This window comes from Xyrauchen texanus, chromosome 30 (genome assembly GCF_025860055.1).
Source record: "Xyrauchen texanus isolate HMW12.3.18 chromosome 30, RBS_HiC_50CHRs, whole genome shotgun sequence".
Taxonomy (NCBI): domain Eukaryota; kingdom Metazoa; phylum Chordata; class Actinopteri; order Cypriniformes; family Catostomidae; genus Xyrauchen; species Xyrauchen texanus.
In genome coordinates, this window is record NC_068305.1 from 14264425 (window position 1) to 14287868 (window position 23444).

The 23444-nt window shown below is 39.9% G+C and overlaps 1 protein-coding gene across 3 annotated transcripts in view; it reads left to right on the forward strand.

Annotated features, from left to right (window-relative positions):
- prrc2c (proline-rich coiled-coil 2C) overlaps nt 1-23356 on the forward strand; it is a 67613-nt gene extending 44257 nt beyond the window's left edge. Inside the window, exons 16-33 of one of the 3 annotated variants that reach the window (XM_052098189.1) lie at nt 2719-2879; nt 3057-3211; nt 4002-4341; nt 4420-4505; nt 4586-4780; nt 5068-5319; nt 9418-9510; nt 9595-9693; nt 11119-11302; nt 11587-11787; nt 14038-14156; nt 15572-15732; nt 15913-16147; nt 17505-17813; nt 20187-20290; nt 20569-20695; nt 20888-21109; nt 21325-23355. In XM_052098189.1, the coding sequence (XP_051954149.1) occupies nt 2719-2879; nt 3057-3211; nt 4002-4341; nt 4420-4505; nt 4586-4780; nt 5068-5319; nt 9418-9510; nt 9595-9693; nt 11119-11302; nt 11587-11787; nt 14038-14156; nt 15572-15732; nt 15913-16147; nt 17505-17813; nt 20187-20290; nt 20569-20695; nt 20888-21109; nt 21325-21576 (3295 nt within the window). In that variant the 3' untranslated portion in view covers nt 21577-23355. Of the gene's footprint in view, nt 1-2718; nt 2880-3056; nt 3212-4001; nt 4342-4419; nt 4506-4585; nt 4781-5067; nt 5320-9417; nt 9511-9594; nt 9694-11118; nt 11303-11586; nt 11788-14037; nt 14157-15571; nt 15733-15912; nt 16148-17504; nt 17814-20186; nt 20291-20568; nt 20696-20887; nt 21110-21324 lie in introns of all 3 variants that reach the window. The other 2 variants (XM_052098191.1, XM_052098190.1) reach the window with 2 other exon arrangements.
- The last annotated feature ends 88 nt before the right edge of the window (nt 23357-23444 follow it).

A 23444-nucleotide genomic window follows, 5' to 3' on the forward strand; every position in this document is an offset into this window, starting at 1 on the left:
AAGTTGATCTGAACATAATGTTTAAGTAATACTAATTTCAGTGTCTATAGACCATGCCCTGAGGAACATAGATACTTCATTAAGTATACCTCAATTTACAGTCAATATACCTGAAATATTTAAATAAAATACCAGCACTCTCTATCAAGGTCTGGATGTGTACTTGTGTTTCATTGCGTTGCTTTGGTTCTTTGCTGTGTCCATAGTAGGGCTGCAACTAATGATTATTTTGATAATTGATTAATATAACGATTATTTGACTATTTCAACGATTTATCATTAGCTCTTAACCAATTATTCTGCTTGTATCCCGATTTAAAAGGTTGTATTAAACGTGCTTACTAACAATAAAGATTACAAAATCATCTTTTAAAAATACCTCTAAATGACACTCACTGAGATAAAGGGGAAAAATACTTTTTAAAAATTATATTATCATCAAGTGTTTTTGTCTTGTTTTCCATTTAAAAAAGTCAAAAAATCCTTAAAACAAGATATATTTAATTGAGAAGCAACATATAAGATATTTATTCTTGCTTTAAGAGTATGTATCCTAAATATACAGTAAGTGTATTTTGTATATATAAGTGTATTTATTTATTTTTTAAATATACTTGTGTTCAAGAATCTATTCTCTAAAAGCAAGTCTAAATATCTTATATGCTGCTTCTCAGGTGAATTAATCTTTTTTTTTTTTTTTTAAAGGATATTTACATATTTAAAAATATTAGTATTTTTTATATTATATTCAACATTCTCAGATAACAATTTTTTTCTTCTGAAGTATAGTTGCAAAATTTTTTTTACATTGTTTTAAGAGTTTTACATATTTATATTGGAAAACAAGCCAAAACAAATGAAAAACACATTTTGTTGCAGTGTATAATGGGGCGATGACTACCCTCTCTCACCTTTCGGTTCACTTCAATCCATCTTTAACTCACAACTCTCTCGTATTAATAAAGCTGCATATTACCAAATTTCTTCATGATAAGAAATAAGAAGTGACATATTATGATTTAGTAAGTCACGAGCCATCACATTATAATCTAGCTGCAGCAAGCACACGCTTGAGGGAAGAGTGTCCCTGGGACAGAGTGTGCATCAGCCGGGTGCACTTTCAGTCTCCAAGATCGGGACATTCGCGCAACTCATAGACAAATGCCAGTTTCGGAGTTTGTAGTTATTTACATGATCTGCTTCCATATTATTCGAACTTTAATAATGCTATAACGCATTAAATATAACTGCATTTAAGATGTAACGCCTGCATGTTTACATTTTACATTTATGCATTTGGCAGACGCTTTTTTCCAAAGCGACTTACAGAGCCCTTATTACAGGGACAATCCCCCCAGAGCAACCTGGAGTTAAGTGCCTTGCTCAAGGACACAGTGGTGGTTGCTGTGGGGCTTGAACCAGGGTTCTTCTGATTACCAGTTATGTGCTTAGACCACTACACCACCACCTCCATAAGCTGTTTGGAAAGTTTAGAGTGCATCTGGACTGTGAGCTGTGTAATTCTTTCTCTCCTAAGTCAGGTGCGAGCTGCAGTGCTGCTTTCATCATTAAAGTTTAAAGTGATCTCATGTTACATTAAATTAGATCATACGACTATTCGACAACAAACATTTTTGTCAATAATTTTTTTTATTGTCAACGTTGTCGATAACGTCGACTAATCGTTTCAGCCCTAGTCCATAGAAAGTTCTGGTTGTGCTCTCAGGTCCCAGATTTCAGCGATGGTTTGTACTTGCATTGTTTGGTGTGTGGATTTTTTTTTAAGTCCTTTTTGGCTTTGTTCAGTTCCAGGAGGCCTTTGTTCAGGTTTATGGATGTGCGAATGACCAGGTAGATCCCCAGATGCTGGAGTTCACTGGACAGAGTTCAAATGTAGAGCAGAGAAGAGCCAGCGTGAGGGGTTGTCCAGGCTGGTCTTTTAACCATTTCTGTTTGGTCACAGCCCAAAGAGGCTCTAAGCCAATCAAAGGTGGCTTTTTAGAGGGCTTGTGGTCAAAATGTCCTCTCCTCAAGATAATTAACTTGTGACTCTTTGTACCAAGTCTCCACAGTTTTCCTACTCAGAATAGTGTTGGAATGATGTGTTGCCTGTTACAAATAAGGGTGTTTCTTGAGGGAGTCTGCTTTAGCTCTGTGTCTTAGTAATGAGTTTTAGCACATGATTATAATGACATCACATCTGCACTTTAGGGGTGAGGGTGAGATGGCAGATATGGCTGTATCAGTCATGTGATGACCATTAACTTTCCACAGAAACTAGAAGGGGGTGTAAAAGTTTTTGTGCTATTCTGGACAAGTTCCCGTTGCTCAAGATGGATAAGGTTAGGCAAATGAGCATTTGGTCTAATTTCCACTGGGTTGATTCAGACTTTAGGGTGCCATCTTTACAGAGTCTTTAAATGTATTGTCCTCAGGAATTCCAGTGTGGACTGCAGACCTCTGTGATAGGAAATATCAGTGTAAATCCTGGATTCAAGTCGTTCTACATTCTTCTGCCCATAAGCCCACCAATTGTTTATATATAGATTTTTTGGTGGGGTATTAGGTTTTTTAACACACCCCTTCAACAATGGTTAAAAGTAATGCTTCTCATTTCTTACTGCTTTATTAAAGCTTCATTACAAATGTTATTTGCTATAGTCTTGCTTTCATGTCTATTTTACAGTTACACTAACATTTCATCTCTTCTCCCCGCAGTGCTCCTGTTCAGAATGCAGAGGTTGCTCAGGCCGGTATAGGTCAGAAGATGGTGAAAGAGTCACATTCAAGCCGCAGGAAAGAGGAGGCAAAACAAGCTGTCAAAAAACCCAAAGAGAAAGAAAACGCTCTGTCTCAGTTTGATCTCAACAACTATGCCAGTGAGTGTTCAAGAGATTGCGGTTTTATTTTTGTCTTTTGTTTAATCATTGTACCAGTTTAGACAATTTCTCTCTGTACCGGTATTCCAGTGGCTGAAATCTTAAGGGAACAAGTCAAAAGTTTGAAGACTATTACCATGCAAGAAGTTAATTAGTCTGCTTTTATCATTACTCTAGGTGTGGTGATTATTGATGACCACCCAGAAGTCACGACACTTGAGGACCCTCAGTCAAACTTGAACGATGATGGGTTCACTGAGGTTGTTTCAAGGAAACAGCAGAAACGTCTGCAGGATGAGGAAAGGAGGAAGAAAGAAGAGCAGACTGCACAGGTGAGGAAAGAAAGACACTGTCTAATTAGTTATGTTCCAAAACCTAGTGAGCTGCCTACAGAGGCAGCATTTTAAGGCAACATAGGTGCACTGCTGATGCTGACATCTTAATTATGCTGCCTTCCAAGATGCCTCAAGGGATGTAAATATGACGCTCTTGATACTATTGCGTTTATATCGTTTGATAGATAAATAAATACATAACTGGTAGTGTTAATATGGCTACTGCTTTAAAAGTGTTTAAAAGCAAACAGTGCAACTTTGAGAGGTAGAAACACAAAGCAGCAAGTTTCCCTCACTGCTGCCTTTAACAGATATTCTCGCCCAGCTGACACTGAGTGCAATTTACATGCACAGCAAGATGCTGACGACAATCAAAAAACAGCTTATTCAAAAACCGACAACGCACAAAACCTGCATTTACATGAAACGTATTATTCTCTGCTATTCTCTGCACAAGCGCACATGTGGTAAGTCAGTAAAAATGGCAGTAAAGGTGTTTACAACAACATGAAATCGGGAAAAGTGAAAGGATGTACATGTGCTGATTGGTTTTTCTCATACCACTAAATAATATTGGCTTATGTACATATTTTACCATGTAAAGCATTCTAAATCAGTCACCTTATTAGGTTCAGTGATGTTTAGGATGCTGCCTTAAGGTGTTGGCAGTGAGCCAGCTCAATAGGTTTTGGATCATAGCTTCTCATTTAATGTGATTCATGTATATGGGTTGTTTGTAAGCGATCGAATATCTCATATCTTCTACATCTGTCCATGTGCTATGCAGAACTGGTCTAAAAAAGGCTCTGGAGAGAAAGGCAGAGGAGGTGGGTCAAAACTGCCTCCACGGTTTGCCAAAAAGCAACAACATCAGCAGTCTTCAGCTCCACAGAGCCAGTCTGTCCCCCAACAGCCTCAACCGCAGCCAGCTATCACTGTGTCTCAGCACAACCTTCCTGCCTCTAACCAGAGCACTAGCATGCCCCAGCCTCTAGAGGGTGCTGTAGCACCTTTACCCCCTGTGCCAGTAGACTTCCCACCGAAGAGCCAGACGCACAACACCCTTGGCACAGAATTGTGGGAGACCAAGTTGGCTGGTTCCACTGTTATCCCCGATGTCAAGAAATGTAAGTCTTTTTTCTAAACTGGTCAGATTTCCTATGTTGTCCCACCTATGTTTAATGGAGTTTATCTTACTATTGTAGTTGGACCTATCAGCCCTCCCCAGCCTCCATCGGTCAGTGCCTGGAATAAACCTCTCACTTCATTTACAGGGACTGTGACACCTGAGGTAGGAAGGAAAATGTCTTGCAATGTTTTGTTCATATTTCTTAGTTCCAGTTTGTCTCATCATATTTGTTTTGTTTTTAGGGTGTGAAAGCAGGCACAGAAAGTGGGGTTGAGCTTTGCATGGAAAGCATCCAGTTTGGTGCCCCCTCTTCAGCAGGAAGCACTGACAGTGACGGAGTGCCTGCCCTGCTGGAGATAACCTCTAACAATAAACTACCCGAACCCAAAGAACAGAGACAAAAACAGCCCCGTGCTGGACCTGTCAAACCTCAAAAGGTGTTACACAGACTTTTTCATAGACTGTTTTTCTCTTTCTTTCATTTATGCACTATATAATCTTATACCCATATAGGGGAGAATGTTAGTCTCAGTCACCATTCAATTTCATTGCAAGTGAGTGGTTAAGAGGCTAACATCCCTCTTTGTATTCCACAAAATTAAAGTCATATGGGGCTGGAACAATAAGAATTTGAGTAAATTTTATATATATATATATATATATATATATATATATATCTCTTTAAAAACGTAAATCGCTTGTTTCAAACAATTCTCCTCCACAGTTGCCTGACACCCCCCCGTCAGAGCCCAAGGAATATAAACCCGGTCCCATCGGTAAAGAGCGTTCACTAAAGAACCGTAAGGCTGCCAAAGATGTGCTTCAGTCCGATGGAGAGGGCCTGGATAAAAGTGTAGCTGGAGGTAACCGAGAAAGAGACTCCAGCTCACCCACTAAAGACAAAGTTCCTGAGCTGGGTGGAGATATTGAGGGCATGATCACTGCTCCATCAGCAGAATACTCCAGCAGCTCGAAGGTGAACAACACTATCCTTCTAGCTCAGTTCTTATTTTGTGGATCTTTTAAAGCACTTCAAATGCCATTTGCAACACTTAACTTTTTATAATGTTCCATTTTCCAAAATACAACAGATTATTCAGATATTCATTGAGAAATATTGTTGTGAAAAACTTGTACTTTACTGTGTTTTTGTTTATTTGTGTGTATTTTTAGGGCCCAAGCACTGAAAGTGCGGAGGCTCTATTGTTGTTCTAAGGATTCTTTTTCTTTTTAAAGTTTTCTGTGCGTTTGGGGTACATAATATGCGTGAAAACTCTTGAAAGTTTGCACACACATCAGAGTCATCAGCCATTAGGGCTAGGCAGAGTTGCAGGGGGGTTCTGTAGTGTCTCTTTCTCATTATGTGCTCTGTAGCACCCCCTTTAAAATGGGTGTGAAAGATGGCCTCTGTAGCACCCCCATTTTTACCTAGTCACCAAAATTGGTTCTCATCAAGCCGGACAACTTTAATAATTCTAGTGATTGGGTCTGCCCAACAGAAAGTTGGCCATTTTGGATTTTTTTATATAGCATGCTCTGAACATTTAAATATTCCTCATGATGAATCATGAGACTCAACACATTTAGACAACATTATGCCAAGACATTGAAGATACATAATTTCGAACAGATTTTGATATATTGAATGGTGTTGCCATGGCAAGGCATTACATTTAATGGCAATAAAAGGGAAACAGGAAGTGTCTAATTTCTTTTTATGCAATGTGTGATTTAGATACAAATTTTGTTGTATGTTAAGTCTTGAGGGATAATCATGAAATTTTACTATTTTGGGTCATGGTCATAGCGCCACCACCTGGCAGCAGGAAGTATGGCTCTTACAACAGACTTTAAAATATTCCCTCTTGATACCCAATGATACCAAAATGTATGTAATGTACTAGACTGGCACTGTGGAGCTGAAGGCTGATGTTGTTGCTTTTTGGCAAACTGTGGAGGAAATTTTGACCTGCCGCCTCTACCTTTCTCTCCAGAGCCTTTTTTAGACCAGTTCTGCATAGCACATGGACAGATGTAGAAGATATGAAATATGCAATCGCTTACAAACCACCAATGTACATGAATCACATTAAATGAGAAGCTTTGATCCAAAACCTTAGCTGGTTACACAAGTACTGAGCTGCAATCCAATGCTGAAACACTCATTGGCAGTAGTCAATAAGGAATGACTGACACCGTTGAGGCCATCAGACACAATAGGTGTAGACACAACCTGAATGAGAATTTTTCCCTTTCTGATAAAGGGACAAACAACCGCTAATCAATCCAATGCATTCCTCTAACAGAAATTCTTGATGCTGATTGGAGTTTAATAAGACCCAGATAAATTATTTCTTATAAGGGCATCAGACAACTGTTTGTCTAATTTATTTTGAATCCCAGATTTGCTACATGAGACACTAGCATTCTTGTTTCTATCTCTGCTTACTGCCGCAACGGCGCACACAGCAGTAGATCATTTAGATAAGCAGACACGAGTAGTGGCTTTTCAGGGAAGGCAGGTCTCAAATGCTTCCCCATTCTTTTTCCTCAAATCACACTGCTGCCGCATTGTTGACATCGTAGCCCCAAAAAGGGCTTTTGGATACACTGGGGCATCGAGAAAATCTGTCTTCTCATTCTCAGACAGGCCATTTGCTGTTGTACAGATCCATCTCTGTACCGTGGCCAGTCTGCTGCCAGTTAATGGAGAGCTTGACTGCCACCCTCCTACACATCTCAATATGGTCCAGCTCTCCTTGGACAGGAGAGGGGGACGCGTCCATTGCGCTACCTGGCCGGGAAAGAGGAAGAGTGGGGAGAATGCCATCATCTTTATCCTCCTCGCCATCATCCTCAAAAACGATCATCAGCATCATCCTCCTCTTCCCTGTCCCCCACCAAAGAGGGGAGGAAGATCAGGGAAGACTTTGTCTGTGAGATTGCCACAGGTGGGAGGTCTTTCTCTGCTGACAGAGGAGTAAAATAAGGATCCTCTTTCGACGCCGTGACCCACACACTCCTTTCCAAAACTCTCCATATGGAACGGGAACAATGCGTGCAACACTCAGGATTAGCAAGTGTCTGGGGGTCAGGCATGTATGGGCCAATGCCTGCATGAGCCCCAGACAGGCGATACATAGCAGGTGGGAATCCTTTATCAAGATCATAGATCCACAAGCGCACGGACTGTAGGGATCCTTCCCCTTTTGAGTGAGCTTGTAGTTGCCATGACAGAACCTGAACTCAAGAACATGTGCCACTTAATTCTGTGTTAATGTTTTGCCATAGAGGTAGTATCTATAACAGCTCAAATATCCACAGAAAAAGGCAAACACGCCCTCGACGTGCTGGTTCACTGTTCTTTTCACGCACATGAACTATTTCCTCCTCTAAAATCTGAGCTGACTCCCGCTGTTGACATTAACACACTCTTGAACGGAGAGAAAAGAACAGCCGCATTCTGCAACGTACCTGAACAGCTTGCCTTATGAACTGTTAAGTGACCATTTCTTACGAGTACTACTGAGGAAAGCTTCCAATGATCTGCACGGGGAAGCAAACGAGAATGAAGTAGGCACCTATGACAGTGGTTTATATAGAGAGGTGGGACATCCTCATCACTGCTGTAATTGGTCTGTCAACTGACAGACTGGGTGTTATTGGTGCTTCTATGATTGGCCACTCCCGAGGCATTACGCATAGCGAGATACCAAACTAATATTAGAACGAGAAAACTACTTGAATATGATTTTCCTTTGTGCATTTGCCTTTGCCTGCTAAGTGCATTTTCTAAAAAGCCAGCAATCATCACTTGTTTTTCTGAATAAAAACGTGTAAAACAATACCAGTGTAGACTCATTACATATGCATTAACCTAACGGCATCAGTATTGGTTTCTGTATTACATTTTTCCATAAAGAAAAGCATAGTTTGTTGAAGTACTGTTCTTGTAACATTTAGAGTTATTCACCCAAAAATGAAGTATCTCTCATAATTTACTCACCCTTATGATATCCCAGGCGTGCATGACTTAATCTTCACCAGAACATATTTGAAGAAAAACGGAAAAATATCTCAGCTCAGTTGATTGTTAAAATGCAAGTAGATTTTGATCAGACTTTTTGAAGCTCCAGAAAGAACAGACAGTCAGCATAAATGTCATCAATACATCTCCAGTGGTGAAATGAATGTCTTCTAAAGCAACACAATTGCTTTTGGTGCAAAAAAAAAAAAATCTATATTTAAGTACTTTTTGCTTCCAGTAAGCTTCGTAAGAGGGTGGAGTGCACACAGTCTCGCGTGACGTATTCGTGTTGGCATGTTATGTATGTAATCCCATGTACTCCTCTTGGTTGAGAAATCCAGGAGAAGCACACAGATGCACCACTGTGAATAAATAAACAGATTCAAATACAGATCTAAACCAAAACCAACCAAGCTTCTGTACAGCATTCCTTCTCCGTTGTAAACAGCACTGCTGTTCCAGGTTTAAAACTAAATTGTCGCTTCCGGTCAGCAGCGGTATGCGCGTGTGTCGTAATCTTGTTTGCCACGTGAGACACACAAGAACTTTAACACTGCTGACTGACAGCTATGATTTAAAAAGTATTTAAATATTGCTTTTATTGCACCAAAAGTGATTGTCACTTTTGAAGACATAAATTTAACAGCTGGAATTGTATGGATGACATTTATGCCAACTGTCTGAGATGTTTGTAGCTTTAAAAGTCTGATCACCATCCACTTGCATTTTAAGGACCAGCTGAGCCAAGATATTTTTCTTAAAGTGTGTTCTGGTGAAGAAATTCATACACACCTGGGACATCATGGGGGTGAGTAAATAATGAGAGAATTAAAATTTTCAGGTGAAATCCATTTAAATTATAAATACATTTTACAACTGTGGCATACTTGTTATTTTATATTTACATTTTAATGTACAAGAACTCATTGTTTTGGGGTTAGAGTAATCTACAAAAAAAATGAATTGATAGTGTTCATCCCTAGTGTCGATGTAATGTAGTTCTTGTTATTTCAGTAGTTCTGACACTGTTGTCTGTATGTTGTGCAGGAATCAGTGACTGACTACACAATCCCATCCTCCTCATTGTCTGACAATGTCCCCACTGCAGGGACAAAGATGGAGGAGAGCCTCGTGACTCCTGTAAGTGCTTGTGTGTGTGTGTATGTATGTGCGTGCATGCAGTTTTTCTCTGTTCTAATTACTCTCTTGTTTGTGTTGGTTCAGGTCCTCCCTCACACATTGCCTCTTCCACGTAGAGAAGCCCTTCAGCAGAGCTCCAGCCTTGCCACTGTTTCTCCTGCTACTGTCGACCTCACACTCAAAGTAAGACACGCACAGCTTTCATGCACTTTGTGTCAAATAGAACTTAAAGGGCACATATTCTACTCCTCTGGCATTTTTTACACTGAAATTTCATAATGTTAATGAAGGTTTTTGTACATTTTAAAATTTTAGTTTAGATGTCACAACCATAAAGAATTCTGAAGCTGTTTGTTTCCAGAAATGGCCTGGGTGGACTGGGGAGGGAGCTTTGCATTGTGACCATTTAGTGTAGGGGAGGGCACCATTACTCTGTGACAGCAATAACCAATCATAAAAATGATGATCGATAATGATCATGCGTGATGTGACTTTTCACTGCATTTTAAATTTGAAAGACTGCATTCAACACACAGAGAGGGGCACGCCCACAAGACAAGCTATTTCTATTTTAAATACGAATCATAACTACGTACTTTTGTAACAGACTACGTTATAACAGCCTAAATTATAATGAATATGCAAGACACTAGAACAACAATAAGACTCAATCCAGTGGCCAAAAATGTCCGTCTCATATTTACATACATATACCAACAATATAGACTAAAGCTGTTAGAAATAATTGTTTCAGCGATGCATTGCGATTTCATACTCAAACGATTCTGAATCTATTCTCAAAAGAATCAGAATAGAGTCTGAGTTCAGTTTAAATCACGGCAGAGCAGTGGTGCGTGCCAAAGACAGATTTGGAAACAAAGACGCGAGTAAATAGCATACACTAAAGTCAAGTGCACAAACACGACTGTTTGCAGACCAGCTGTATCGAACACATGACCATTTGTGCCCGAATCAAACTACGATCCCGAAATCCTTTCACAAGCCCATGCACATAGCAACGGGAGAGTTGATTCGTGATAAGAAGCCAACAAACATCATGAAAGATGAGCCCGCACCTGATTTGCTCACAACCGGGTAAAACACAGCAGAAAATAATGATGAGGCAGCGGTTTGGGAGATGTTGATGTTTTCATTGAATTATTTTTATAAAAAAGCTGAAAGGGGAAAAATTGAGAGTAAAAAATACATTTTGAAGAAACTGAAAAAAGAAAGATATTGAAGGACAAGATGCATTGAGAATTGTTTTATAATATAAACTAATGTAATCAATTATAATGTAATTGTTACCCTTTGAATCGTAATCGAATAGTGAGGCCAGTGAAAATTCACACCTCTAATATAGACCCACGCCACTTTGAAAACTCAAGTAAACACAATGACCCATGCCCATCTCTGAGTATGTCTGTGTAATACATTTAAACTGTTATTTCAAAAGAGCGAAAATCCTGTTTTCCTTGATATGGCCTGCGAGATGTAGTTGTGTGTATTCTTAAAGTACTTTGCTTGACATCTTAACACCCATATCAGTGAGCATCCTTCATTTCCTCTACAACATAAAGCTTCTCACTCCTCACTGTGTTCCTGCAGATGGAGTCAGCACGTAAGGCATGGGAAAACTCCCCCAGTCTCGGAGAGAAGAGCTCGCCTGTCACCTCCTCTGCCTCCCCCATCACTACTGGAGGAGCAGGCAGTGCCTCCTTCAACTCCTTCTCCAGTGCTTCAGTGCCTCAGATACCTGTGGCTTCAGTCACCCCCAGTACCTCTTTGTCCGGTAGGAGTACATGCTTAACTTCGGGGCAATTCAACTCTTGTCCTGGAGATCCACCTTCCTGCAGCGTTTAGCTGTAACCCTAATTAATCAAGTAATCCTCTAGACCTTGATTTATATTATTGAAAAAAGATTAGGGTTGGAGCTAAAGGATGGTGACTGGACTGTAGTTGAATAGCACCACTTTACGCTCTGACCCATTCATGGTTGGTGTTGGTACAGTATGTAAAAGTATTAGAACAACATGGGTAGTTTCAAAGTTAGGATTTACATTTTTTTTTCAACAGGATCTGCTACCTACACGACGTCCTCTCTCAGCACAAAAAGTACCTCAGCATCTGACCCTCCCAACATCTGCAAGGTGAAACCCCAGCAGCTGCAAAGTTCAGGAATATCCAGCAGTAACTTCTCCCATCTGGGTTGTGTGCCCTCTCTCTTACCACAGCAGCAACAGACACCACAGGTGTTCGTATCCCAGTCTGCAGCAGGTAAATGGTTTAAATTACATATCACACTCCTGCGGCTCTCAGTAAATGCATTTTTTTTGTTCGTTTTTTTTTTTACACAAAGTCCTTAAAGTGCTTGAATTTAGCTTTTAGAAATGTATGTACTGGAATACCTGGAAAATCGGCTTGTTTTGTTGAGAAGTACTTGAGTGTTTGAAATGAACACAAATGCTATACATTAAGTGTTCCTGAGAAATGCATTCATTTTCCATACATCTTTTAATTGTTTTTGCAATATCTCCCTCTCACAGTGCACATATTTGAGCCGCCTGAAAGGGGCCATCTGACCAGCATAAAAAGTGACCAGTCACAGCTAGTTTGATTTTTACTTGACATGTGGGGCGGGTAAAAACAAAGGTCTGTGCTTTGTGTTGTTTGCAAACGTCAGTTTGTACACACAGACCTCTACAACTCGCATATGCAACCAAATTTTGCGCTAGTTGACAAAAATGTCTTTCATTAACAACTGGCCAGTGATTGAGTTGTGTAGTGACGATAATCTTTCATTACGCGTTGCGTCACAAGAATGCGCACACTGAAGATAATATACCTCATGGATTGTCTGAATGGATGTCACCATCGTTTTAGTTACATTTACACTGCATTTAAAGGTCCCCTGACATGCTTCTTTTTGTAGGCTTTGATATAGGCCTTAATGGTCCCTAGTACTGTATCTAAAATCTCTTTTACAAAATTCAGCCTTGGTACAGAATTATAGCCACTACAAGCCAACCCATAATGAGCTTTCCTTCAGACGTGCCGTTTCGGTGTCTGTAGTTTTAAATGCTAATGAGGAGGAGAAAGGCGGGGCAAGGTGTAGTGTGGGTGTTTACATTGGATATATTGCAATGGCACTTAGACACGCAGTCGTTCAGATGTTGCGAACGCATCTTTTCACACTCATTCACACCATAAGACGATATTAAAGTGTTAATATCTACATCTTTAAAGAAATATCAACAGTAAAACCTTTACCTCTCCTAAAAAAGAAAGAAAAATTACCTACCTTTCGGAGTTGTTCGCGTCGCTGCCGTAGTGATTTCAGTACGTGAAGTGCTGAACACCGCAGCACGTGAGCTGTTATTCAGTGCGTATGAGAACTGTCAGCGCAATGTTTCGAGCGATGGTCGTTTTCCTTCAAAGTGGTGGGATTTCTCTTACAAATAGCCTACGTTCTGCGAACGCAGTCAATAGCTTTTAGAAATCCATGGTAACTGAGAAAGCCCTCCACAACTTCGCTCTGTGACCGAGTAAATTAAATTTATCCATTGATCCTTCTGGGGATTGGATGAAGGAAGTAAAAAAAAGACTTCTGTGATCATTTGTGCATTCAATTATTGAGCAACTTTTGTGCTTCGATTGGTCACACGCCATGATATCTCTCGAGGATAAACTAAAATCGCGCGCTCGCGTTCGTACTTCCTAGCTCGTTTTCTCATTGGCGGGTCAAATTCTCTGGGCGGGCAAAGCAGAGAAGGGGGATTGAACCTCCCCCTATATGACATCATATAGGGGGAGATTCAAGATCAGCCCGTCTGAGATCTCATTTTCTCACAGGCAGAGAAAGATAGCCAAAACTCGGTTTACACCGACTGAAATTTCTAGACACGAGGGGACCAAATACAGGCTAGGGGAACTAATATTAATGTTAAAAAACCTCAGAAAGTGAAAATTTCATGTCAGGGGACCTTTAATGGGTTGAATTTTGACTTTACCACAGACTGTTTTCACAAGAATTCTCCCTTAGACGAGTGTAACATGACAACAATATCTCTCTTAATATCCTTACCGTACTTCACAGTCAGTTGTTAATCAAAAAGTGAGAAGAAACATTAATTCTAGTCATTAATTCTCTTGTTAATATGCAACAAAAACGCTCCATCTGAAGTGAGACGGTACCATTTCTGTAAAGTCCTTGAAAATGAAAAGTTATTGCTGAGAAAGGTTCCTGCAAGTCCTTGATTTTCATTGAATGATACATGTATGAACCCTGTTTATAGCAATAAGCCATCAGAGGCCTGCACTGCAGTTATTTCATTATGGTAAAGGAGGTTTTAGGCTTTTAATGACTCCCTTGGAAATTGTTTTAGATGTGGCTAACCAATCAGAATAGAGTCTGACCTACCCCTTTAACAACAAGCATTGAGGCTTTTTCCTACCAAAATTTCTTTCTTAGTTTTCCGTGTTAGTGGTTTGAACAACTTTCAAGTTCGTTTGTTTCTAATTTTGTAGGTTCTGCCGCCCAAATCCCAGCCTTCTACATGGACACCACTCACTTGTTCAGTACGCCTCACCCTCGCCTGGCTCCTTCTATAGCCCAACAGCAAGGCTTTCAGCCAGGACTCTCACAGGTATAAACCTCTGCAGTGTTCCTCCCTCAACCACCAAGATCAACCTATTAAATTATGATCTTGCATATTTTTATATGTGGACATGGGGTAATGTAATAATTACTAGAGCTTCTCTTAATTTTACTCCTGTGCACATTGGTCATGTCAGTAATTTTTACTTACTGCGATCACTTACATTGAATGGTGGCATAAGACATCTAAAAACATTTCTCAAGCATGTTATGCTGTTGAGAGTTTATTTACCCATGTAAAATAGGAAAAACTAGAAAATTTAGAAAGGTGTGTAATTTTGTGATTTCTGCAATGTGAATAGGGAAATTGTGTTAAAGTGTGTATTTTGTTCAGACATTGTAGCCCCTCTTTTCTGAACATATTTTCCAGAGAGACAAATATAATTACAAATTGTTAACACATTTGTCAATATTTTTAATTCAAGAGTTTAATATAGGATTACAGGATCTTGTTATTTGCCAGATATTCCAATCAATCTCTTTTTACTAATCCCAGATACAGTGATATGATAATGTTTAATATTCCCTGCATAATTAATCAGCACAGCTAAATAAATTTTCTAATGGATTGGTTATGTGTGACGGCAGTCGTGAAATGCTGTAGGGACACTTACAGTATCTGTGCGATTGCTACAGACATCGCTAATCCTGTGTAATTCGACTGTACATTTATAGAAGTCTACGATTTCTTGGGGGCAATCTTTTTCACTTATTACTTAAAAACATAAACAGAATATGGGAAATGGCACATTGTCATGTACAGTACAGCATTTCGATTAAAACAAGCCCAAACACATCCTAACTTGAGCGACATGAGGTAGCTAAAAACACTATTTTGGGTGATACGAATGTGCCTTGAGTTTTCTATCATTACTAATCTATTCAATCTGTTTGTTACCTTTTCCCATTGTGATGATTATGATCACATTACAAATGGAACAGTTAAAGAACTGTTACTGCACTCGCAGTTTGGCTGCTAGCAAAAATATTGCACCATATATACAGATTATGGTTTGTATTGTGTGCTTTGTGCCGTTTATCACCTCATTTTAATTTAATGTATTATTACAGATGTTAGAAGTTTATTATTCACTTTGAGCGATTCATCAGGATTTCTGTAAACACGTGTGTGTGTGTGTGTGTGTGTGTGTATATATATATATGTGTGTGTGTATGTATGTATGTATGTGTATATATGCACCATACAATTTAAGCAAGTGTATTGCCATTTTTCATTCACATCAGCATACATCTGTTATATAGGCACATTTCTGGCTTTTAATGACTTGGCTAGCAGTTCCAACATTCCAGGATAAAGGATTAAATCTCCTTCATTGTTTGATTGTGTTGGGTTATGTAGGTTGATTGAAAACTTTTTAATGGGTTATGATTGTCTCCCGGTAGCCCACGGCAGTGCAGCAGATCCCCATCCCCATCTACGCTCCTCTGCAGGGGCAGCACCAGGCCCAGCTAGGCCTCAACAATGGATCTCCTGTGTCTCAACCTCAAGACCTCTTCAGCTCCTCCATACAGACCTACAGGTACCGCAGCCTGATGAACATCTGGTAATTTCAGAGCTCTTCTGCAGCATTCAGTCTGAATCAATGTCAACATCAACAAGACAATAAAAAATATTCACAATTTTTATAAAAAAAAAATAATCCCAAAATGTTTCCATTAGTTGTTGATTAAAAAGTGAGATAACCAATACATTGTACACTCTTTTGCCTTTTCTCTCCTCACAGGTCTCAGCAGGCGTTCATGCAAAACAGCCTCTCCCAGACGTCTCCCATGATGATGTCTGGCACACCGCTGCACAGTTACCCTGGGGTTCAGCCACCAGAACTGGGCAAGCACCAATCCAACCTGGCCTTCCAGCAGACCTCAAACACCCAGCACATCCCCATCCTGTTTGAGCCTCAGCTGAACCAGCCCTCTGGCATCGGAGGATCACAGCTGATAGACACACACCTACTGCAGGTGAGAAATAACCTCCTGCTCCTAATGCTTCAAATATTTGCATAGCCTTGATATTCAAGTGCATGGAGCATTTAGTAAAGATTATTTAGAATGGGATTAGAACTGGATGAATTCAGCACAGATATAAAGACTGCTATAACCACTTGCTTCTGAAACAGTATGTGGGGGAAACTATTCTATTCTACAATTTGCATCCTGCAGAGCATAAAATCACGCAGATACGGGTCAGGAGCTTCAGTTAATGCTCGCATCAACCATCAGAATGGGGGAAAAAATTTGATTGGAGCGTGGCATTATTGTCGGTGACAGATGGGCTGGTTTGAGTATTTCTGTAACTGCTGATCTCCTGGGATTTTTACGCACAACAGTCTAGATAGTAAAGAGAATGGTGCAAAAAACAACCACTGAGTGGCAGTTCTGTTGACAAAAATGCCTTGTTGATGACCGAGGTCAACGGAGAATGGCCAGACTGGTTCAGGTTGACAGAAAGGCTACAGTAACTCTGAAAACCCCTCTTTAATTGTAATTGTAAGCAGAATAGCTTAACATGTCGAACCTTTAGGCGGTTGGTCTACAACAGCGTAAGACAACGTTGGGTTCCACTTCTGTCAGCCAAGAACAGAAAATGTAATCTGCAGTGGGCCTACTATTTGTGTACCTCTGCAGAAATCCAGATATGTCAGACCAGGTGATGTTTTTCCAATCGTCTAGTGTCCAATTTTGGTGAGCCTGTGCCCTCTGCAGCCTCAGTTTCCTGTTCTAAGCTGACAGTAGTTGTACCCAGAGGGGTCTTCTGCTGCTGTAGCCCATCCGCCACAATGTCTGATGTGTTGTACCTTCAGAAATGCTTTTCTGCATGGCACAGTTTTAACGTGTTTATTTGGGTTACTGTCACCTTCCTGTCAGCTTGGACTGGTCTAGCCATTCTCCTCTGACTGTTTTTTCCCATAGAACTGCCGCTCGTTGGATGCTTTTTGGTTTTGGCACCATTTTGAATATAAACTAGAGACTGTTGGTGTGTGAACCTCAGGCGATCAGCAGTTACAGAAATACACAAACCAGCTTGTCTGGCAACAACAATCATGCCACGGTCGACATCACTGAGGTCACATTTTTTCCCCATTAAACAAACTTAAGCTCCTTTCCCATATCTGCATGATTTTATACATTACACTGCTGCCACACAAGTGGCTAATTAGATAATCACATGAATAAGTAGGTGTGCAGGTGTTCCTAATAAAGTGGCCAGTGAGTGTATGTTGCAACTAAATTGTAAAAAATTATGCTAAGATTTAAAAAAAATAAAGCCATGACCTTGTTTTAAAGTGTTTATTGTGTATTCTGATTTGTTCTGCAGCGTCAGGGAATGAGTCAGCACTCAAACCTGTACTCTGGTCAGGTTCAGCAGCAGAGCAGTTACTACAGTTCAACACAGAGTCCTAGTTCCACCTTGCAGCAGGTGACTGTTCCTATGCCGGGTTCACAGTTGTCTTTGCCCAACTTCGGCTCTGGTGGTGGTCAGCCACTCTTGGCTTTGCCTCAGTCCTTGCCTTCAACTCCTCCCCAAGCCCCGCCCCCCAGCCTCAACCGCCAGCCCCCCAGTAATCTGCCCTACCGTGGCCTAATTGGCCAGAATACACACAGCATGATGCAGCCTTCCAATAAGGTTTGTGCACAAAAATGCTCATACACTGATAGCCTAATATCGCCATTGCCTTTTCTCTTTTAATTTTTAATTGCAAATATTACAGTCCATATTTGTTCGGTTTACTGACAAGTAGTAGTCAGGTAAACAAGTAGTTTAACAGAGCCCAGATCATTTTCTGGATACATTGCTATTATATTTCATTTTATTTTAAAGCAAAAGTGTGTAATTTATATTTATGTATTGATTTATATTTATATTTGAGATACATTTAAATATTAATATAATGTTTAATATAATTTAAATTTGGGCTGTTGATTTAACATGTTAATTTAGTATGACTCATTATTTAAAAAATAATGCAATTAATCGTGTCCCTGGAACATAAGGAATTCCTATCTTTTGAGCAATTCAAGCTTGAAGTGCCACCTGTTTTCAGCACGGGGCAGTAAATGAAACTCCACCTCTATAGGCAACACACAGCTATACAGAGAGCAAACCACACTCCGGTTTGCTTGACACTAGCGATAGCACAAGATAAGAATGTCATAAGAATGATAAGTTCTTGCATTCCAACAGCTGGACGGAGTGCAATTTTAAATGCAGGGATCTCAAGACGTGTTTAACTTGGCACAGCAACCTGAAAACACAGTGGTTATATTTATGACGCAACCAAAGTATGACGCACTCAGTGTCCATCTGATACAGGTGTACATTGATACGTCCCCTTTTTTTTTTTAAATCCCCTTTTTTCTCCCAATTTGGAATGCCCAATTCCCACTACTTAGTAGGTCTTCATGGTGGCGCAGTTATTCACCTCAATGCGGGTGGCAGAGTTGCCTCCGCTTCTGAGACCCCCAATCTGTGCATCTTATCATGTGGCTCACGGTGTATTGCACCGCGGAGACTCGCAGCATGTGGAGACTCATGCTATTCTCCGCGATCCACGCACAACTTGCCACGTGCCCCATTGAGGATCCCTAATCATGACCACGAGGAGGTTACCCCATGTGACTCTACCCTCCCTAGCAACCGGGCCAATTTGGTTGCTTAGAAGACCTGGCTGGAGTCACTCAGTACGCCCTGGATTCGAACTCACGACTCCAGGGGTTGTAGTCAGCTTCAATACCCGCTGAATTACCCATGCCCCCAAGAAAAGTCCTTTTAATAAATCTATTACAGACAGACTGATGAATTCAATTGTAAAATGGATTACTATGGATTGGCTTATGTTCAATAATATGATAAAAATAATAATGATGTACAAAGCCACTTTTTTTCTATTGTCTTATAAATACTTTACTCATTTGCCACAATAGTGTATTGTGTTCTAGTTATTTTGTCATATATATTATATTTATAATTATTTAAATATAGCAATTTATAATTGTTTTATCATTATATATTGAATTATTGTAATTTGGGGTCCTTTCTCAACTAATATTCATAAATGATTTATTTTAATTAATTTTATCGCTATCATGTGATTAATTTGAATTGATTGACAGCCCTAATTTAAAAATGATTCATATTTTGTTGCTTTTAAAATTGAAAGCGGCTGTGTGTTTATTAAATTTTTTTTTAAGTCGTCATTTTTATTTGTACAGTGCTTTTCACGACACACGAAAGCAGCTTTATAGAAAATCATGCATTAACAGAAAATTAAACTGTAATATCTATAAAGTCTTGGTGATCATTATGTAGTTTGATTAAATATGATTGTAAATTGTGTTTATAATTGTATATAGAACCCCAGTGAGCAAGACGAAAGTGACTGTAGCAAGGAACACAAAACCATAAGATGTTGATTTAATGGAGAAAAATAACCTTGGGGAGAAACCAGACTCACTGTGGGGGCCAGTTCCCCTCTGGCTAAACAACATGAATATAATGCCAATAACACTTAATTATGTGTAGTGCAAGTCATGGTTTAACATTAATAAACCAAGTAAGTGTTAAGGGTCAGTGTTTAAACAGATTTTGTATGAACTGTAAAATTAATGACTAATGTCTTTTGAAGTTTATCCTGGATTAACTGCAGAAATTCACATAGATGCAATTGTCCTTTGTTAGTTGGCTGATAAAAGCTTTTGTTGCCAATTAAATGATGGTCTTTGTATTCCATTTCAAGAGAGTAGTTCATCAATAAACAAAGGTGATGCAGGCAGAGATCAATGAGGTGCATTGCAGTTCAACCAGCTGGTAATTTTGGTCAGGTTTGGTGGGGTCCATCCTAAAAACAAAGTTCAGGCTGTGGCATATGAAGTATCCGATGTCTTACAGTTGGAGTTGGCATCAGTTTATCCTCTGAAGTCCATCGTAAAAGACTGAAGTGATGTCTGGCTAGCACTGGCTGCATTTAGTCATCACTCAACTCCTTTTTATCTGTTGTAGATGTGTGAGATGGATCTGAAGCTCTTCAGTGGTGGAATGGATGTGAAGCCTGGAACACCACCTGTTAGTGCAAGAAGCACTACCCCAACTTCTAGCCCTTATAGGTATATAGGTGTATATACAAATCTTTAAGTTTGCTTAAATATTTGGAAACAAAATTTGCAATTTCCATATTGATGGCTGTTGGTAGAAACTGGGAGTGTTGACACATTTAATTGGTCAAGCAGGCATGTTGTCATTGCCCATAACATCTCAAAATGGCCAATATATTGGTCTTCCGCTAATACAAAGCCATCTAGCTTTTGTTCACTTGATACATAGTTCTTATCCCTTTATTGGTGTATGTTGTATTTTTTTCCTGAAAGCTTGTTTGCTTTCTCAGGGTGAGTTCCACAAGTCCCAGTAGTCAGTCTAACAAGATGAACAGCATGCTATATCCCAAACAGTTCCCATCTGGATCTGCAGGAATGCGCATTGCCCAGCACTTCCCCGGACAGTTCAACCCACAGGTCAGCTCCTGATGTACACACAAATACTGGTGCCATTCAAAACTCAATGAATGCTAGATTAAACTATGCTTCTGTGGAAAACGTTGATTTGGCCATTGAGAAATGCTAAGTGTACATGTGTATGTTTGGTTGTTGGAAAGCTTAAAATATTACTCACCATTTAAGAGTTTATCCTGTCTGTCATGCATTCAGATGTTGTCTCAGGCCAACATGGTGTCTCCGCTGGTGCGTCCACCCCATGCAAACTTTCCTGGAGGGATGCAGCGTTCACCTATGGGTCAACCCATGTCTTCTAACATGAGCGGAGGTCTGATGCCTCACCCTAGACCTCAACACCTTCCACGTGGACCCTCTGGTCCTCCTTTAGCACTGCGTGGAACACAGGCTGCCCTGAAAGCAGAACAGGACCTTAAGGTGAGTGTTGGATCATGTGAAATGTTTTAAGATTGCTTTAATTGGGAATATTTTTATAATTTAACATTATAGAACATTACATTTAAATTATTAAATGCTAAACGTGTATACACCTTTAGAAAGCAGTAATGTTATTCTGAGGCACTGGAGCAGTTATCAAGTACATTTAAGTGGCCATGTTGGACTGTTTTTGAGTGTTCACCTTTTTCTGTCAGGCTAAACAGAGAGCTGAGGTTTTGCAGTCCACCCACAAGTTCTTCTCTGAGCAACAGCAGCTGAAGGCTCCAGTCAGCAAGTCCACCCGCATGGAAGGGCCAGGCAGACCCAACAACAGTGTCACTTCAAATCACCAGGGGGCACCATCCGACCACCAAGAATCTGACAAAACTACACCGCTAGCAACAACCAAACCCATCAGAACAGGTCCAATCAAACCGCAGGCCATCAAACCAGAGGAGAGTAAATAGTCAGAACTGCTTCAGAAAGGACAAGTAGATTGAAGGATGGATGGAGAGGTCTGATGTGAAGAGGGCAATGTACTAGAGCACCTGAAAGCAGTTTAGGGAATTATATGGATGTAGAGTGATAGAGGTTCATAACGAGGTGCTGTGCATTTCTCTCATATTGACTGTGCTCTTCTTCCTCATCCTTTTATCAGTCCATCCATTCTGTCCACAGCTGTGGTTGGCATTAAGGTGAAAGCACCCCTTCATTGTGTGTGTCCAAACTAAGAAACGTACATCCCCAGAGAACAGTGAAGGTAGACATCAACACAAATTAAACTGGCTGCTGAAAACGCCATTTTTATAGCAATATGATTTACTTTTCTCTTTTCCACCTCTTCCCCTGGAGAAACATGTTTTAGACAGGAAGATATTTCCTTTTTTCATTGAAATTGTTTATCCCAACTTTGTTTTTTGGTTCTTTCTCAAGCGGCGGCTCTTAAGTTGTTATTGTGATGTGACTGTGTACACACTCATGCATACCATTACTGTGTGTGTGCACATATTGCTCCACATTGTCTGTACTAATAATTACCTTTTCTTAATATTTTCACCTCAACCATATGTATTGGCCTTAACAAAACAAATCATTTCAGCAGATTAAGAACTGGTTACGGATGTATTTGTTTAATTCATCGATCACAGTCTACACTGTGAGCCTTCCCTCCTGCCTTCTCAGTAGTCTATGCCTGCAAGAATTGAAGATTGTGCATTTGCGTCTGTGCAAGAGTACCATGAATCTTTAGCCAAAGGATAGGCCCCGAAAGACCTGAATCCTTTTAGATAAATATATATGATTTTGAAAAAAACAGTTGACAGCTCTGCTTTGTCAACAGCTAGTAGAATTACAATGGAATGTTTTCTTTTATTGTTTTTTGTAAACGGTTACTCCAAACCATGCCTATGTTTGATGTGTCCTAAGATTAAGCCCCTCCCCTTATTCTGTGAATGTGAGGACAGACACTTCTCAAACTTACTCCAGTCTTTCATCATCCAGCCTATTCACAAAGCTCCCAACCATGCTGCTGACTAGCTCTGACTCTCCTGACCAATCACTGCAGAGAAGGGGCGGGGTTTGGGTTGGGGCGAGAACATTGAGTGCAAGGCAGCCAGATTCGATGAGGGGTTGGGGGCAAGAGTGATAAGTCTTGGAACAGAGGCTCTCAAATGTTTGTGAAAAAGGACTCCTCTGTTATGGTGACCACAGGACTGAGTATATAAGATGTTTCACTGAACCACTCCTCTTTGGTTGCTAATAAAAAGAAGGGGCCGGCAAATGAACAAGGGTTTCAGTAAGGCTCCCCATTTCTTGTTTGTTTAGTAGGAATTAGAAACTACAAACAGAAGGGGAGGAGAGGAATTTATATTTTGTTTTTGTTTTACTTGTACAGGGGTTAAATCGCTGTATTAAAATATGTAAGGTCTTATTTACATTATCCTGGTTTGGTTACAGAAACAAATAAAATAATATGCTGTTATAAATGGACTGCGGTTGTTTGCTGTTTAATGGATTAAATGACTGCGTGTGTCCACCAAAAATGGACTATGGTACTGACAATGTAATTAACACATTTAAGAGTTTGTATATATTTTACATTTGCTGTGGCATTTTTCCAGATTGTGAGCAATTTTCAAACTTAAAATGTATACACCTAGACAAGATAACACTCTTGAGGTAACATTGTGATTCATTTATTTTGATGCTAGGGGGCGCTATATCTTAATAATCCTATTTTTGTAATTACTCAAAGCAGATTAAATGACACACTGAAATTGCTGTCCACAGCATCCACAGGATCTTTTGTCAAATTTGTTTGTTTTGGTCATCTCAC